General features: G+C 38.0%; 1 protein-coding gene across 1 annotated transcript in view; it reads right to left on the reverse strand.

The window, feature by feature from the left end:
- The window catches only part of LOC107570536 (CUB and sushi domain-containing protein 3-like), a gene marked incomplete at both ends in the record, with an annotated part of 308112 nt that overhangs the window by 35820 nt on the left and 252326 nt on the right, over nucleotides 1-19966 (reverse strand). The window contains 14 exon segments of the mRNA XM_016256763.1: nucleotides 2208-2354; nucleotides 2775-2963; nucleotides 4235-4348; nucleotides 5422-5502; nucleotides 9908-10053; nucleotides 13226-13267; nucleotides 13793-13817; nucleotides 13887-14075; nucleotides 14156-14365; nucleotides 14466-14582; nucleotides 17118-17187; nucleotides 17355-17473; nucleotides 18268-18372; nucleotides 19214-19318. Of these exon segments, the coding sequence (XP_016112249.1) occupies nucleotides 2208-2354; nucleotides 2775-2963; nucleotides 4235-4348; nucleotides 5422-5502; nucleotides 9908-10053; nucleotides 13226-13267; nucleotides 13793-13817; nucleotides 13887-14075; nucleotides 14156-14365; nucleotides 14466-14582; nucleotides 17118-17187; nucleotides 17355-17473; nucleotides 18268-18372; nucleotides 19214-19318 (1659 nt within the window).

Here is a 19966-nt window from a genome sequence, read left to right on the forward strand (position 1 = left end):
ATGATTCAGAGTTTGGTATCGCTGAAGGCGTTCCCCTAGCGTTTTCCGACGCAGCGTCTCGTTCCCTCGGGGAACCATGGTTACATACGTAACCTGGGACGTTTTTAATCATCAAGATTTTACATTGCACTTTATATACAGAGGGGTCTAAAAGTATGAAACCTATGGAAGCCCGTTTCTGCCACTGAATAAAAAATAAAAAAGGTAATTGTGACTTTTTATCTCACAACTCTGACTTTTTTTCTCATAATTGCGTGATACAAACTCACAATTCTGACTTTTTTTTCCTCACAATTGCATGATACAAACTCGTAATTCGGACTTTTTTCCTCAGAATTGCATGATATAAACTCGCAATTGTGAGTTAAAAAGTCATAATTGTGAGATATAAACTCGCAATTCTGAGAAATAAAATACTCACAAGTTTATATCTCACAATTCTGACTTTATAACTTGCAATTCTGTGAAAAAAGTCTGAATTGTGAGATAAAAAGTCGCAATAACCTTTTTTTTAAAATTTTTATTCAGTGCCGGAAACGGGCTTCCATAGAAACCATATTTAAAATCTAGGACTAAAATCTAATTTAAATCTGGAAATATGCCTTATGATATAATAATAAAAAATAACAAAATAAGTTAAATAATAACATTGAACATTTTCATCATCAATATTATCTCTTCAATTTAAGGGATCTAACAGTAAAAGAGACCAAAATCTGGGATTCAAGATCTAATTTAAGTAAACACAAAGTTTATTAAATTAAACAAAAAATGTTTATGATATAATGAAAAAAAAAAAAGGAAATATTTAAGATTCAGCACTTTTTATAGGTCACTATTCAAATAAGTACACTAATCAAAGGAATCATGTGATGGTCAGATGTTGTTGCTTCCTTTGAAGCATGGGATGCTCTTTGGATCATTCTCAAATCATGCTGAACTACATGATCACTAGATTTTAAACAAACTTGACTTAAGAATTGGTCGTGTCCATGAGAACAGCACATTTCCCATGTCTGTAAAAATCTTTTCGTGGAAAAACCACTGAGACACTAGGAAAACTATCCACTTTAAGTGACCACAGAAAACCCTCATTCTGTAGATTCGTCTGTCCCTGTTCAGTCGACTCTACTACATTTGAGCACACACACTCAAGCTTGAGGAAATGAAAGGAGAGGTGTGGTGAAGGAGAGCGCAATATGTGTATTTAGAGTCCCCAGGTCTTTGGTTGACATCCGCAACAGCAAGTGTAGCATTCACTCAACAACAGTGCACTATTGGGCCATAGGTCTCAGCCCTTTCTTGCTCTGTCAGTATGATTTTTTCCTAAGAGACTGTAAAGTGCATGACCTAAACTGCAAAGGATATTTGTCAAACATATTTGAGCTGATGTAAGGTAGTATTGTACCCCTCTCTTGGGAAAGAAGACAAAATAAACTCATCAAAGTACCTAACATGCAAAGTAACTTCTACAAAGAAATGTTTTTAGCATGTACATGTCCATCCATGTTCATACAGACATATACATGCACATGCAGTCACACTCATACACAAACATATACATGCACATGCACACTCATAAGATTCTGACAGACATTGGTAGTTGACACATCAGATCCAATAACTTTTTTCCCTATCAGTACACATATTTCAGGTTTATAATAAAATTTATATAGAAGAAATGCATGCATAAGGAAAAGGGTCAGTAAATATTGACAAAATGCAGATTTTTGACAAATTGTGATCTATTTCTTGAAATTGTCCTTTGGTCTGAAAATGTTTTAAATAGGGATGCATCGATTTTAAAATACAAAGATACAAAGATACCAAAGAGTCAAATAATTATTTTTATGTTATGGCTGATAACTAATAAAATTGTATTGTTTTTAAATAATTTAAAAATAAAATACCTAAAACTACAATCAATCATTTAAAAAATATATTTAGCCATCACAACATTATAATGCTCAGTATACTGTAAATAAAATGAATATCCATTTTGAGATTTGAATTTCATTTTGAAATCATGAATTATTTTTAATTAAGAGTGTAACAGGTCAAGGGAATCAACCCAAAAGTGTTTCATGTCAACTACCCAAACACACTTCCACAGCTCCAAGTATACATGCTCATTCAGATTCAAGACCAGAGACGGAAAACATGCAAGCAATAAAGAGATTTAAATGGATACATACTTTGATACTCACCGACATAGCGGATGCTGAACCCCCTCTTATTGGTGCCATGGTCAGCTGACCAGCGCAGAAGAAGCTGGTGGCCAGTAGTGGTGATGTTGAAGGGTGTGGGGAGGTCACCACTCAATGTGGCCAGTGTCTGACTATGAATTGTGGGTCCTTCAAAAGAAACAGAAGAGAAAGACAAATTTCAGGAGGACTGTTATACCAAATTATACCTGTCAAAAAAGATGAAACTCATAAAAGTAGCTTGATGCTTAGGTGGAACACAATTTGGCTTAGGCTTTTGAAATTACTTTCTGAAAAAAACAGCTTGAAAATGGGCGAAGCAGACAAAGTGTAGATAATAACGGCCTTGGCCACAAATGGTGACCACCCTGTGAGAGGCACATCCACTCTTATTAGATTAATATCAATTCAAGATTCACATTTCATATGTTGAATAAAAAAAAGTGAAATGAAAAGCAGTGTTATGACTTTGTGGATCAGGAGAACTCAATGTTGCATATGTTGCAAAGATCTCCATAGATTAAACACGTTTACAATAACAGCCTAGTTTAAGTGAGAAAAAAAGTCTACCATCAAAGACTTCCAGAATGTCGTATTCCTTCTCAGTCTGGAAAAACTCAAAATACAGGGTGATATTGTAGCCCTTCTCCACATTGATGCTCCAAGAACACATCTGTAGGTTGGGGTAACTGTCTGGATACCCAGGGCTCAAAATCACCCCAGAGGAGTCAAATCGGACATCATGAGCAGGACATTGCACTGTGGGGAAAAAAAGACCCATTTTATTAATTATTCATTTTGTACAAAGCAGATAATTTTAGGGTTTACGTATCAATAAGATGGGCATATTTTATGTGGTACTACTCCACTAAAGTCTTCATGTTTCATGTGGTACTCAGCAAAAGTTTAGTTCAGTTCAGCTGAACTCATCTAAATCAAACTGAAATCAGCTCAGCAACACTAGATAAGACAACACTTGACTCAACAAACCTGAACTTGACTAGATTAGACTAAATGAAGCTAAACAAACTAAATAAAATTAGGCTAAACTAGACAACACAAGACAAGACTACATTTGACTCAGCAATCCTAGAAAAAGACTGAACTTAACTGAAATCAGCTCAGAGAAACAAAACTAAACTAGAGAACTCTACACTCGACTCAACAAAATGAAAGTTGGCTACACTTAATCAGCCAAACCAAATTCAACAAAACTAAATTCAACTAAACTCCAAGACTAAAGCTGTGAACTGAATTAGTTTAGTTTGATAGTTAATGAAATCAGGTCTGGTATCTATTGATCACAATAATTCCTTCGTTTTAAAACAGCAAATAATTTTCCTGGTACCATATTTCCTCAGAAACTGTAGATGGCGGCCATCGTCTGTCATCTTGGAAAAAAAAAAAGAAGCCACAATTTTTAATCAAGTCAGCCTGAAATGTTACATACTCTGCAAAACACTTCTTGAGCTCTCCTGCTCCATGGCTCACTTTGTTTATTCTGCTCCGAAACTGCTTTAATGTGCATGACAAATGATTGAACTGCCGTTTCCAGGCACTTTCCTGAATCTAAGCACAGGACAAATTCTAACAAAGTGAGTGCTTTCTCGTGGGGATGCAGAAAGAAGGAGGGAGCCATGAAAGATTAATGGCAGCAGCTGTTTGAGCCACTAAACTCCAAGAGCCGCATCACTCATCAACAGCGAATGTGAGGGAAGGAGCAGTGACAGGGAATGACTGAGCTCTTCATGGGCTATCAGCAATATCGCCTCTGATCACATTTTACCCTCCATTACATGTATGATGATCGTCTGAGTGATTTGAGCTTATAGTCTAGCGATCCCAATATCCTGCAATTTACTGGTGGACGGAGGTTGGAAGTTTCCGTGGCAACACGCTGAAACCTTTAACCCCCGTTCTGCACTCCTTCCGGTGTCTGAAAGGGGATGCATTAGGCACGTAATCCTGGTAAATGGAAGCTGGTGGGTCTGTGTCATATAAGGGGCTTTGTTCTTGAAGAGTATGCCCACCTTGGCAGGAAGGAGGGTGTCCGTCCATCTGTAGCCGTTCTCCCAGCCTGCATGTCAAAATCTCACTCCCCACCAGGGTGAATCCGGGGTGACAGCGATAGCGGATAATATCACCTGAGATGCAAAGAGAGAAAGAGAGTCGCAATGATTAAGTGTCCGTTTAATTAGGTGGGACAGCGAACCTTCTTGGCTTTAATGGAGACAGATGTCAGAGATATGGGCGTGATGTATATATTTTAAGGTTAAACTTGAAGAGGTTGATAATTGAGCTGTAAAACAGCAGCGTTTGCAGCCCTGTCTAATTAATTGCTTGTATTGGCTTTGCATGACAACCCCACCACCACTGCTTATCTAAAAATAATCATGCGTAAGCACCTGGAAAACATCAGACGTTTGACGCATTGAAGTGTTCCTATGCAGAGAGGCATTCCAATTCACTGCCAGTGTCTAGGCAACAGGGCAAAGTGAATCTATCTCGTTTACAGTATTGTCCTAATTTCTCAAGAACCAGAAAAGCCAGGCTTGATCATTTGTGCCAACATGCCAGTGGGTGAAATGTTTATGCTACAAACGGGTCTTATTTAGGGTACTATTTTAGTAGTCATATCACCTGAGATGCAAAGAGAGTCGCAATGATTAAGTGTCCGTTTAATTAGGTGGGACAGCGAACCTTCTTGGTTTTAATGGAGACAGATGTCAGAGATATGGGCGTGATGTATATATTTTAAGGTTAAACTTGAAGAGGTTGATAATTGAGCTGTAAAACAGCAGCGTTTGCAGCCCTGTCTAATTAATTGCTTGTATTGGCTTTGCATGACAACCCCACCACCACTGCTTATCTAAAAATAATCATGCGTAAGCACCTGGAAAACATCAGACGTTTGACGCATTGAAGTGTTCCTATGCAGAGAGGCATTCCAATTCACTGCCAGTGTCTAGGCAACAGGGCAAAGTGAATCTATCTCGTTTACAGTATTGTCCTAATTTCTCAAGAACCAGAAAAGCCAGGCTTGATCATTTGTGCCAACATGCCAGTGGGTGAAATGTTTATGCTACAAACGGGTCTTATTTAGGGTACTATTTTAGTAGTCACTTTGGCAATGAGGGCAGATGACAGTTGGCTGGAATGAGACCTGAACAGAATCAGAACCACTTTTATTAACAATAGCAATAGCATGTGTTCATACCTATCTCTAACTCATCATCCTCCATCAGGATATCTGCGTTTGCCACTTCTGGTGGAGGCTGGCACACTCGTAACTGGTAGGCTGCAAAAGAAGTGGACAAAAGATGTGGTCACAAAGATCTGATGAGTTTTAAGAGATTCAAAACTCTTAAAAATTTAATGAAATGTAATGAAAAATACATATAAAAGCATACATACAAAATACATATAAAATCATAATTAGCATTTATACAGTATTTATCAATGTATTCATCTGTACAAAGTTATCTCTAAAAGATCTCTTTGCCCCATCTCAAAATAGTGAAATGTGAAGGTGATTTCCCACGCAGATTTCGCAATGGGTTCAAGCTGGTCATGCAGATTCAACGCATTGATCAACAGAAAGATGGTTGGCTTTAAAGTGATTTCTTTGTGAACTGTGCTTCATACATCACTACACTGAAATTCCACTAAAATTTCACTTATGTGAATGCACCTCATGTTTGTGCATGTGTGTGGCCAAACTTATTTTCATGTCAAACACATGATTACATTGAGACAATGAGCCAATCCCAGCGACATGAAAGCACTGCCTCCTCATGTGACTTTTTACCCCTCATACTGTATTCAAGCCATTTTTTATGAAGGCAAAGTAGTTGCTGCACCCCTGGCATTGCTTTTGAACAGACAAACATTGATGTAAATAATATTAAATGTCATATTTCATAATACTTCTCATTTTATTTTGGTTCAGCCCATTATTTTCTCATTGAAATCTGTTGCCTCTGATAAAAACGCCCTGGCGCAGTGTGATGTTCAGCACATTTGCATTGGCATCTAGACAGTACTAATGACAGAGGAACCTGCCGTGACAAATAATGATATGATTAAGTAGGGTGACACTGAGGTGCACGGAAGGGTGACTATCACTGCGCTACGGGCCGCTCTGCGATGTTAGTACAGAGCCTTATCAATCTCTTACATCTATGACGGGATACACATGCTTGCAAGTGAGCGTGTCACGGTTGTTGAAGAAGCCAAGAACAAAACGACTCACATAATGAGCGAATCACTTAAGAAGAGAAGGAATTAACTGAACATTTATCCGTCTACGGATTGCATGAGTAATGCATTTGTTGTGAGAGTATAAACAGCACTGTGGCCCTTTCCTGTGCAATCTATATAGCCACGAGTGTCGGTGATAATTACCGAGTAGCTTTGCACAGCATAATTGGCGAGTTAATTATTCTGGTGTTAATGAAAACTGCAAACGCAACAGGACCTCGAAGTAGTCGAGCTGATTCGAAGTTTGACATGAAGCCATAATTGTAGCGACTTCACACTGATTAAGATGGATATCAGAAACCTTTGAGTTCTTCGCTTTGAGGTTATCATGAGCGGAGTCTTCCATCATGAGGCTTTGTCTTCTCTTGCCAAGTTGAGGTTTCAGAAGGCCGAGTTGGAAACAAGCTAATTAACTATTGAAGCCCACTTAGCATGTGGCTCCTTCTCAGTTTGCTTCCTGACGGGTTCCCTGTTGTGTTTTGGGGTAAGTGGCCAAAATGGAACGGCAACAAACGGGCAGCCCGGGGAGATGAGGTTGGATGCTCTGATCAGCAGCCATGTGGCTGAAGACACTATACATCCCTACAAGAGGCTTTTCAAGTGGGTGTGAAAAAGGAGGGTAAAAAACAACAGAGGGTTGTATTTTAAAAACCCCCACACACTAAATTTATTCAATTACAAACCTTCTTTGCTGTTGTCTAGAGTTTTTCTTTGATGAATCATTGACCGGGGAGGCAGAAATGGATAGTTTGTAAGTGTGTATACTTCTGAGAGCCATTAGAATGAGACTTCGGAATGAAGTCGTTAAAATGGGCTACTTGGTGCTTCTCAAACTCATAGATGCCTCTTTGATGTTCTTGGTGTCTGGACGGAATATTGAGTAAAGCCCCGCTAATAAACCTGAGTGAATCTGGAGGGCATGATCTCTGCATTTGAGAGCCCATTCCGAGCTCATAATCATATTCCATAGATTCCTGTCTAAGCTGCTTTGGGTAGATTGGCTTTAAAACACTAGAGGATGCGACATCAGAGAGCAGATTGGCAGACCCAACATAGCCCTAATATGATTAGATAACATACTAAATACTAGATGAATATTTCCGTTTAATGGATGGTAATTTTTACTAATTCATATCAAAGCAGTTGGTAGAAATAAAGTTGGCTTTCAGGCTCTGTGCCCCATTTATTCAGAATCAAACGGAATCAAAGCTAAACTCATTATGATGGAACGCGTTATTCCCAGGGCAAATCTGAGTAAATATAGACAATCCTTTCTCTTTGTTATGCATGCGCATCGCAGTCTAAAATATCTGCAGATGCAAAATTAGTCATCTGCAATTCAATCCACGAAAGACAGGTGAAGAAACAGAACTCATTGAGTGACAAAACAATATGGTCTGGAGCATAAAATCTCACAACAAAAGTTTTTTACTGCCAACACACAACATTAAATGTATAAAGTGTTAAAAGAATAACAGAACCAATGTGATCATTTACTCACCCTTACGTCTTAATCTAAAAAAAATTATTTGGTGTAACAAAAAAGGTTTTATTTAAAACCAGTTAAACTCTGCGGACCCGGATACGGGTCCAAAGTCACGTTAAAAATGTGTATGCTTCATTTACATAGCCTTCCTTATATGGTATCAGCCCATATATGGGTTCATTTGAAAGCTTGGAGTGTCTTCTTTACAAATAATACCATTCTTTTTGGTTTTTAAATTCATAAAGCAGTAAAATTAATCTTAGAAATGTATTCGTCCCACACACGATTTTCTGCCTAACCACCTGCGAACTTTTTTTATGAAGAATGTGTATTTGATTGATTTGTCAAGTCATATATCACAAGAAAGCTCTCATTCTCAGGAATTTGACGATGTAGATTATTTCATTGTGTGACAATCATAGATCGAATTATCTTCAATTGAATTGCGATGTAAAAAAAAAAAACAAAATTTTTTATTGTGTAACATTTCTACTCGTAGCACTGCTTCAGTTAGCCGCAAACAGCCACAAATATCTATAAACTCTATATTATCTTTTAGATTAGGATCTCTTCTTTCAAACAAGACCATTTTCACGTTTCTGCGTGCTTCCATCTGTGAGATATTCGCGTTCTGTCCAGGTAACGGAATCCAGCGCGTCAGGAGATGATGGCTCTCCATCTCATTCCAGCGCGCATGGAGCCCTTCTGATGTTATAGAGATCTGCGGTCAGTTCTGGGCTGCAATTACACGTCACTCAGATCGGCCATTACAGACCCTGTGAACTCTGACACCGCTGCGTCACCAGGGTGGGCGATAGAGGGGGGGTCTCCATCCGGTCAGCCAGTCAGTGTTCTCTGGCCGTTGTAGTTCGTGAACGTGAGAATTGGAGGCTTTTCTCCGCCACGGAAGAGTTGAGGCGAATGCTACTCATATCATATTAGTCTATGATTATCATATTACAAGTTATATATGATGAAGAACGGTCAGCGGCACCGTGGAGAGGAATAGGCGCGCGTCTGGGGAGACTTTAGGAGAGATTCTTTGTGTTTGAGAGTTTTTCCCTTTGTTATGAAACGTGTTAGCTATAAAGAATGCGTTGCTGCTCTTTGCCATACAATGAAAGTGAATGGTGATTAAGAACTTAAATTTCAGACTATTCCTCAAATAAAGCTCTCATATGCTGATTTCAGGACAGGATAGAAGAGAGCAGCATGAACATTCTTCAAAACCTTTCCTTTTGTGTTCCACAGCAAAAAGAAAGTTATACATTTTTGACATGAGGCTGACTAAATGAAATATTTTTCATTTTAGGTAGCCTATCCATTTAATTAAGGATTTAGAGAAATTGAATGGAAATATACAAACCAGACTAATCAGAGAACTCTATGCATAACATTTTGATTGCTGGCAGTCTGAAATGGTCATTTTCTTTCAATGCATCTCAGGATCATTAAGCCCAGAATGACAGCTGACATGCACCGAGGATCAATATGCAAGCATGTAACAAACTATAAATAATAGTCAGCAGTCTGACCCAAGTCAATATGAAAATGTAAGCCAATGTAAATGCCTGGTGGGGATTGAAATGACACAGTAATGGCAACTTTCACCAATTCCTGTTTAGAAATCATTACATTTTTTAGTACCAAGGTTAAAATTAAACAAGTTTAAGGAGTCATTTAGACAGAAGTGCAAGTATTATTAGGTGGCTTCCATATACATGAGGCTACATAGTCTGAATATATTAACTGCCCTCAATTAAAATTCCTTTGAACGGATAAAAAAATGTAAATCATTCAGTCTCTCACAGAGGCAAATGATATAGTGTTTAAACAGTTTGGTCAACAGTTTAATTAATTTGTGTTGTTAAAAACCATAGCGGTCAATGAGGTGCTGATTGGATAAGCTGGTAAAACATGTCTATGAATGGAACCTGAAGTGCGTGGAGCATCTCACCATGGTAACTAAGCACAAAGAAACCACTTCCACTAAAGTCGCTGTGGAACTTGATGAGGATCTGATTGGATGTGCTGTAGACAGATTCCAGGGCTGTGTTACCACTGAACTGACCGATCTGGGGTGAACTCTGGTCAGGACCATCCCTGCAAAAAACAGAAATGGAGCGAGATTTACAATTTATCCACAGCTACATCCAGAATTACTGATCTTATTATTTTTAATTAGACAGGCCTAAGTCAACTTATGCAATGGGAAACAAAGTTTTTTTTTTTCTAAAAACATTTTTTTTTTTTTCGGTGCAAAAACCTGCAATCTACAATAAATGGAGCCTGACTGTTAAAATTAAGTCGTTGTCACTCTTTTCAGCGAAAACATCTATTTTCTAGGGAAATGAAGGTCATTATACATTCTGCCTTGTTTACGAATTTGTTCACCTGGCACAGTTAACGTTGCATTATTATTGTGGGTGGTAAAGAGAATTTGCTAAAAGTTCTTCTGTTGATCATAGCAGCATGCAGTAATTTATTAAATGATGAACAAAAGATGGAAAAAAGCTTTGTATAAAATCAAATATACTGCATTTAAAGTAGGCTCCTGTTTTTTTTTTTCGGCGCAAAAACCTGCAATCTACAATAAATGGAGCCTGACTGTTAAAATTAAGTCGTTGTCACTCTTTTCAGCGAAAACATCAATTTATTGGGAAATGAAGGTCATTATACATTCTGCCTTGTTTACGAATTTGTTCACCTGGCACAGTTAACGTTGCATTATTATTGTGGGTGGTAAAGAGAATTTGCTAAAAGTTCTTCTGTTGATCATAGCAGCATGCAGTAATTTATTAAATGATGAACAAAAGATGGAAAAAAGCTTTGTATAAAATCAAATATACTGCATTTAAAGTAGGCTCCTAAAACAGCACATACAGCAAGTGCAAATAAATTTTTTTTTGTGTTGTCTGAAACACCCAGTAAAGATTCTGCAGTTACACACAGAGTAAATAAATTAAACATTTTAAGACTCATCTCCACTGCACTTTATCACTTAAGGTTGCTTTTATGAACCTTAAGTCACTGAAATGCGGCTTTAACCTAGTGGCCCAGCAAAAGTAATGACACTGCAATTACACTGAGAGTAAATAAACTACGTGCTTCATAGTTTAAGACTGATCTCTGCTGCAGTACAGCGCTGAACGCTGCTTTTATGAGCCATATTGTCTGAAATGGGACTTTAAGCGGAGACAGCAATATTTCCCCTATTATTGACTGCAAGAAAAAGCGAGAAGCGCATCTCCAAACAGGCAGTCATTTCTCTATGTCTTGTAGTTTATTAAACTATCTTCCTGCCATTTCTGCTGCTGTCTTTACATTAGGCCAGCCTAGCAGAAATGCATAAAGTCTTTGTTCTGTACATGAACGATAGAGCTCGACTAATGATCCAGGAGACACTGTTTTATCTAGGTCACCTATGATGCATGGGATGATCACTAGGAGCAGCACACTGAGGACCCAGAGAGAGAAATACAGAGGTGTGGTTGTAAGTTTGTTCACAAGTTTTAGTAGAGCACGTTGTCTAGCAGTTTTTGGGACAGACTGAAGCACTGCAACATGTAACAAATGCAATCTCAACTACAGATTGTACCAAGCAAAAAAGTAAGAAAAAAAATGCAATAATGTAACCTCTATCCGTGGTGAAAATGCATTATTTAAAACAACGGTGCGTGTAGGGTATGCAAAATCCATTAATAAATAAAAGTACCCTCTGGAATTTTTCTTAAACAAGAGGGACTTCTGATATGAAAAGTGAACAGCTGACATTAATTTTTGGACTCATCATGGGTTTCATTCAATGCATTATTCCATCTCCCCCGCAACTGGGTGTCACAACGATGTGAAGGACAATTAGTCAAAAGCCTCTGCTCTTCCAAACAACCAACTGGCCTAAACTGACTCTGTAAGGACACAAACTCTGGCTAAAGCGTGCTGTTATCTGTGACTCTTTCTTTCAGAATCTATCAAGAAGATAATAATTTCAAAAGTTGAGTGCTGTGCTACAAAAACAGCTTCAATTCGGGAACCTGGAAGTTGAACTTAGCAATTTTTCCTCAAAGAACTTTAAGTATAAAATCTGTATTGTTGTTTAATTATTCCTTATATTAAGCTTGCCAAACCTCTAGAGATTTTTCTTCTTGTTTGAAGACACATTCCCTTTGTCTAAAATACTGGAGCAAATGGGCTTAATTTCCATGAGGAGGCCAAAACCAGTAGCTACAGAAAGCAAAATAAAATGAAGTATACCCAATTAGCAAAAAATCTTTCCTGCAAGGTTAAAGAGACAAAGCTCAGAAGGGAAATTATGCACAACTATTACAAAAAGCTGCAGAAAGTCATTTATGCCCACAAACCAAGCATATTTAAACTTAAAGATAATTAATAATCTTAATAATCATTTCACAAACATGAATTAAAATCACAAATAAATAAAATGAGATTTGCAAATAAAAAACATATTCACAAATAGCTTTCTATGTCACAATAACAATTTTGCCTGGCATTCATTTGTGAATGGTGTCCTGTGCATTTGTAGATCACTGCATGCACATATAATTAATAATTAACTATGTGCTTCAATTAATAATTAATTTTTCTTGTAGAACATAATAAAAAAATATTTAAACAAAATGAAACAGTATACTTATACGAAAAAAATAAAATAAAAACAATACACATGCACTAATGGCAAATAGAACTATAATCTATGTGTATCGAAACATAGATGTAAATATTTAGCTAATGTGCAATTTAATGGCACCTCTATGTAGTGTCATCAAAGACCAGACAAAGTCAAACAAAACAAGTGTGAAGTTTCCCATTTAGTAACAAGACACCACATTAGGGAATGCAGAAGCGAAACTGAATTTAATCCCGAAAATTGTCTCCTGACTTGAGGAACTGTGCAAAGGCAATTTATATAACTACTTTTCAAATTGAGAGATACTGTGATGCCTAACCAAGCAAATTAGGTGGCAGCTAGTCATAAAAGTGTTTTTGGGAGATTTAAAGGATGATTTCCTTCCACAGACACAAGCATGTGTGCTTTGAGGCTTTTCAGAGGACTGCAGGCTGTTTTGCACACAAGAGTGAGTGTCTTACATTCAAGGACGTTTGGAGTGTGGTCTCTGTTCTTGTGGCTCATTCATCTGCACATACAGTTCCATAACTCTTCAGTGTTATTGTTATTTATCATACACTGACGAATATTAACTGATTCCTAATAAGGCCATCATGACATATTTAAGAGATTCCTATGAGAGTTTACCACACAGTAATGTAGTCGTACGATATATTTGTGGATCTCGTTCTATTTATTTGTCAATATGTTTAATTTTTGTTAATCTCTTTACATTTATTGTGGATCATAATCGATTTATTTGGAATTAGGCAAAAATTCTATCTCCATAACAAAGGCTTTACTTTGAATTAAAAAAATAATTTGTTGCACTTTTCAGAACAAATCAGCCAGTTCCAATCTCAGCAATTAGATGTCAGTATATAATCCAAGGCCATTTCATCTTGATTTATGAAGATGAACAGGAGCTGGTGAAACAAGAACAAAATGACCTAGTGCATCTTTAAAGGTTTTATCTCTTAAAGTTCATCTCCTAGCCGCGATCGCTCTGCTATGACATCACCTCTTTGTGCTCTGGGAAATAATGTTGATCGGTGAGCCATTGAGAATTTGTTCTAACCATAAAGATGCGTGGCGCTGTTTAACATCACGCATAATCTAGTAATACTGTTGAGATAAGGCAATAAATCTCACTCGTGAGCTTGCGTATAATGTTATCAGCTGTAAGCAAGTGATGACACATTCATAATAACTTACAGTGAGCAGTTGCATGCAAGAAACACTGAGGTCATTCAATTTCAATAGTGAATAGTATAAAGATTTTATATTGAGGACAAGATTAAAAAGCCACCTTCACAGCGTGGTATAGGGTTGTTCCAGTTCCTGCTGATTCCATGGAGGCATGTTAGAGAGGTCTCTCCGATGATCGAGTAACCGGGTAAGCACTCGAAAGACACCGTCATGCCCACGCTGAAGTCACTGCCTATTACAATACCGTTCCTGAAGGGTCGGGGGTCAGGACAGCTCTGCAGCTGATAGGCTGGAGAAAGACAAACAATTGAGGAGAATTAATACAAAATAAGATGCCTAATGGATCTTGGGAAATGTTCAAAGTCTCACCTTGGTATGTAATGTGAAATCCAGGTTTATTCTGGGAATAGTCGCTGTGAAAGAAGAAGCTGGTTTCATGGGTGGTGCTGAAGAGTGACTCAGGAACCTGCGGCCCACTGAACCTGTCAATCACTGTACCAGTCTCACTAGGCCCGCTTCGGATCTCCAGGTAGTCGTGGATTGCCTCAGTGGAGAAGTTCAGGAACTGCACGTGGATTCCTTAAACAACATGTTGACCACGGTAAGTGACACTGATAAAAGGTCTGGAGTCACAACATTTTGTAGCTCATTCCTACGCAGTTTAATGACATGCATGTACCGAAGCCAATGGGAAGGGTGACAGTCCAGGTGCAATCCAGACCACTTGGGTAGTTGCCAGGAAAACCAGGGCTCAGAATCACTCCGCTAACGTCCGTCATTGCTCCACCACACTGAGCTGTGAATATACAGATAAAGATTTACTTTATACACAGCCAAAAGTGTTGCACATCATGCACTCCATCTCTACTGCATCACTGAATGAATACAGCACAAAAAATGTCACAAGTCAAACCCCTTAAAAAAATCTTCCCAATAAGAAACGAACAGTACTTTTTGACAAATAGGAAACACTGCTGTACCTTAAAATAGTCTTTTAATCTGAACATTTGATTACATTCTCAATTCAGGTTCAGTTTATTAGCATTAATTAGATTAATGCATTAAATATCCTGAATTAATTTTTTTGTTATTTAATAAATAAGAATTTATTAATCTAGGTTTAATTTAAATTTATAAATCTACTATTGATCAATATGAATTGATGTCTGTTGATAATATGGAGTAGTCTTAATTATAATTCAAATTCATTTTAAATTGAATTTAAATAAAAATTTTAAATTCCACTGCTGCTTTTATGAAACTTATATAGATACAGGAATTAGAAGTGCAACTGAGGTCATGTGATCCACTAATAATTGAGATAAGATAAATTTGAAGAACAAACAGTCGCACAGCCCTAGCGGTGATGCATCCTAACTGTCCGTAAGCATATATATGAAAGTGCTGAGAGTTCCTGTAAACCAGAAAAAAAATTGTATGTGTGATCGCACTTGGCCAAAAATGTTTTTTTTGACTGAGAACATGTGCCTCAGACTGCTAAATGACTGTATCAGTGTAAAAGCTGCAGTTGGCAAGAGTAATTAAATTTACATATTACGTCAACTCCCTTGTGTTCAGTCCTTTGCTTTCACTTAGTCTTAGATTAAACTGTTGCTTAAGAAGCAGCAAAATAGCAGAAAAGCACTTAAACAGAAATAAAAGCTATAAACACACTGAAATTAAAAAAGAAATTCAGATCTGCAGTCTATTTGTTGGCACAAATACAAAACCTATTGTCTCTTTTGGAGGAATGAAGAACATGATCAAAAGCATCAACATGTCTTGGGATTTAAGTCGTGATTCCAACGGTATTATGGAGATCACAGCAAACACTCTAGTTTTGGCACAGGAGAGACTGGACAACGTTGCTGCATATATCAGTAGTAGAAACTTCCTTCCAACTTCTTTAAAACAGGAGGCAAAGGGAATTGGGCAGGTCAAGGGAAGGGCAACTCAGACATGAGCCCAAGCAATATAAAAGATAAACAAGGGGCCCTTGATCAGTGATGGACTGATCTGAGGAAAAAGACACAAACTTGGTCTTGTAGGAAAGCCTACTGGCCACACAGGATATGCTAGAAACAGGATGGGCTGATGCAGTGAAAGGGAGAGATGTCTGGCACATCAGCTTGGCAGTCAAAGAGAATCTCCATCTTTCTATCATCGTCCCCCGCAAACACATACAAATCATTGACCAAACTAATCATTTCTGCTCACACTCTATTCATTATATTTCATGTTTGCAACACTGAAGGCTTACAGACAGGCAAAAGATCAACTGTACTAAGGGATACCCTGGCCACCTTGTTTACCCAAGATTTTACAGCTGAAAATGTGCATGATAATGCAACCAATGGCGTCAGTTGGGGGTGGGGCTGTCTTGTTTGTTTGTGGGAACTTGTTTGAAAGCTAATCAACAAAAACGATAATAAAAATGATAAAAATCACTATTTTTGCAATTCCACTTGTTGCCATTAGAGGCACCAAAATCACTTCACCTTTAAAGTTGCGAAATGGAAGTAGCGACAGATCTTTTCTTCCATATTGTGACATATATCCAAGTGTAATGAATTATCATATAAGAACAATTTCAGGTGAATGTCAGTTTGCAGGGGTGGGATTTAAGCTATTTTTATTATTATTATTTTTTTTTTTACAATTTTATTTATTTACTTTAACTTACTTAAAATAACAGAAATAATGAAAACAAAAATCCACATATTATTAAGTGTGCTGAAAAACAAATGTATCTAAATGCTTTACTGGTCATGTTTGTGTTAAAAAAAGCTTGACATTCATTTGGAAATAGGTTTTTGCAGTGACAAAACAACAGTACTCATGTAAACTCAAGCTTAGAGATATCTTTGACCTCTGAATTGAGCAGAAACCATTCAGAAAGGAGTGTTAAAAAAGTCACAGTTGTGGGAGCGCTTGCATTCAGAATGTGTACGAGCAGCTGGGTGGTAAATTATTGAGCTGGGTATTTCAGGATTTTCAACTTGGCTGAGGCCAAAACAGTTGAAAAATGAAGCCAAACACTGAAACATAAAGGCTCTAGTTGGCTTTCACTTTAAAAACGGTCCCATAAATAAACACCAGATAATCCATCACAATATTGTAAAGTGTGATCGAAAACTCTGCCACGCTCTGCATTTTAGGATTGGAATGAAATAAAACCTGCTGGGACGGGAGGAATTTAGGAGGAGATGATGAATCAAACTTCATCCTAAACTCACATAACCCATCGTAGAGCCTCTTATTCAATTGCTGATGAAAGGGAATCTGAAACTGAGAAACACAATCTTCCACAATCCATTTCGTAAGACCTTACCGAGGCAAAGAGGTACCGGATAATTCCACCTCCTCACTGGTCCAGGCATGCATGTGATATGAGCATTTCCCTAGACAGAAACAAAACAGATTATTTTCAAATCACAATTATTATTTTCAAGTCACATATGCAGAACTGTGCTTCAATGAATGTATGGCAAAACTGTTTGTGAAGGAGAAGATCAATGCACAAAATAAGTCAGATGCATGTTTGTTTTAAACAACACATTGGCCTCACCTGTAAGGAATATCCTTGCTCACACTGGAATATGACAACATCTCCCACCATGTATCGATCCCCTACTTTAATCCCATAAATTGGAGTCTGAGGCTCTGGACATGTATCTAAGCCAATAGCTGTAAACACACAGAGTTCAAAACTGCTGCAGTCATCTGGCATATAAAAAATCTCCACAGAATAGCACTGACAACAACTGCGTGCAAAAGATTTCAGGATGCTGAAATCTCCTAAAAGGATATATTTGTGTTTCAGCAAGCCTGTGAGGATTTGGTGAGCTGGTAACTGAAAACATGTGGTTAGAAGAACTGTTTTCTGGCTAATTATTTTATGAATGTAAATGTGGACATCTGGCTCTGTTTTGTGTGGAACAGGTGTCTCTCTTTGGCTCAGCACCTGCAGACATACAGATCATTTGGCCAAATTCTGATACGAAAATACGTCTGCTCGCTGAGACCACCTCTATTTCCATTGCCATTAACCCTTTTGATTACTTGGCATAAAAAAAGATGGAACATATCTGGTCTGAGTTCATATCATCATCCATCCTCCCACTTGTATCTATCTATCTATCTATCTATCTATCTATCTATCTATCTATCTATCTATCTATCTATCTATCTATCTATCTATCTATCTATCTATCTATCTATCTATCTATCTATCTATCTATCTATCTATCTATCTATCTATCTATCTATCTATCTATCTATCACTTGTCCATCCATCTGTCCATCAATCCATCTAATACTCGTTACTTGTAAAGAAAATTGAAAAACCAAAGACTTCCCCAAGAGGTCAAGGTCTAGGGTTCTAAATGCAGGCTTTATTTAACACTGAGTGTCCTGTTGGACCCGGTCATTTGAAAGGAATCAATAGAGTAATGTTGTTACACTCTGCAGTTGAGTTGTACCTGTATATTCCAGATGGAAGCCGGCTGCTGACACACTGATGTCTGACACAAAGTTCAGGTAGAGGTTGTTAGATGTGCTATTCAGGAGCTGAGGAATGGTGGTTCCTGATAAAGGAAAAAAACTGTGTTATGTATGCAATGGACTGCAGAAGATTATGAAAAGCTGCAATTCTTTACTTTTGCACAGTCAAAATCACATTAGCTGGGCTGGAAATAAGAATCAGATAAAGTGGATTACCAAGCAAAGACGTTTAGAGCATAACAAGGTGTGGCCTATGACCACATCAGACTGTATTAATGGGAACATCTTTAATGTCCATGCTGTGAAGAAAAGTTTTGGTACACCTGTTAACATTTGTCTTGTGATACTGCACCCTCACTGTTTTAAATACTTCCTGCTGTACAGTTCAACTCTGAGGCCAACTTCTGAGCTGCTGGAACCATCTCAATTACTGCTCCCACAGTGCAGCCATAAAAACCTTGACTGTCCTTGAAAGCAAGATAAAGTCACTGTTCCCAACAGGACACTATAAAGCAGTGTTTCCCATCCTCCAGGAACAGCCCAGAAACACTCTTCCAAACACTGTACACTGTCTCTCGACGACAAGAAGACCATTAAACCATCAGGGCTCAGCAATGACAAGCTGTTAGCATCAGTAGACTTCCTCTGGCCGCTCTGTTTACAAACAAATGAAGTGCTGAGTGGTAAGGTGTACTGCCAGCTATCTATCTATCTATCTATCTATCTATCTATCTATCACTTGTCCATCAATCCATCTAATACTCGTTACTTGTAAAGAAAATTGAAAAACCAAAGACTTCCCCAAGAGGTCAAGGTCTAGGGTTGTAAATGCAGGCTTTATTTAACACTGAGTGTCCTGTTGGACCCGGTCATTTGAAAGGAATCAATAGAGTAATGTTGTTACACTCTGCAGTTGAGTTGTACCTGTATATTCCAGATGGAAGCCGGCTGCTGACACACTGATGTCTGACACAAAGTTCAGGTAGAGGTTGTTAGATGTGCTATTCAGGAGCTGAGGAATGGTGGTTCCTGATAAAGGAAAAAAACTGTGTTATGTATGCAATGGACTGCAGAAGATTATGAAAAGCTGCAATTCTTTACTTTTGCACAGTCAAAATCACATTAGCTGGGCTGGAAATAAGAATCAGATAAAGTGGATTACCAAGCAAAGACGTTTAGAGCATAACAAGGTGTGGCCTATGACCACATCAGACTGTATTAATGGGAACATCTTTAATGTCCATGCTGTGAAGAAAAGTTTTGGTACACCTGTTAACATTTGTCTTGTGATACTGCACCCTCACTGTTTTAAATACTTCCTGCTGTACAGTTCAACTCTGAGGCCAACTTCTGAGCTGCTGGAACCATCTCAATTACTGCTCCCACAGTGCAGCCATAAAAACCTTGACTGTCCTTGAAAGCAAGATAAAGTCACTGTTCCCAACAGGACACTATAAAGCAGTGTTTCCCATCCTCCAGGAACAGCCCAGAAACACTCTTCCAAACACTGTACACTGTCTCTCGACGACAAGAAGACCATTAAACCATCAGGGCTCAGCAATGACAAGCTGTTAGCATCAGTAGACTTCCTCTGGCCGCTCTGTTTACAAACAAATGAAGTGCTGAGTGGTAAGGTGTACTGCCAGACATAGCAATTAATTAGCTAGCCAAAAACAG

This window comes from Sinocyclocheilus grahami, unplaced genomic scaffold (assembly GCF_001515645.1).
Source record: "Sinocyclocheilus grahami isolate Dianchi unplaced genomic scaffold, SAMN03320097.WGS_v1.1 scaffold1471.1, whole genome shotgun sequence".
NCBI classification, from domain to species: Eukaryota; Metazoa; Chordata; class Actinopteri; order Cypriniformes; family Cyprinidae; genus Sinocyclocheilus; species Sinocyclocheilus grahami.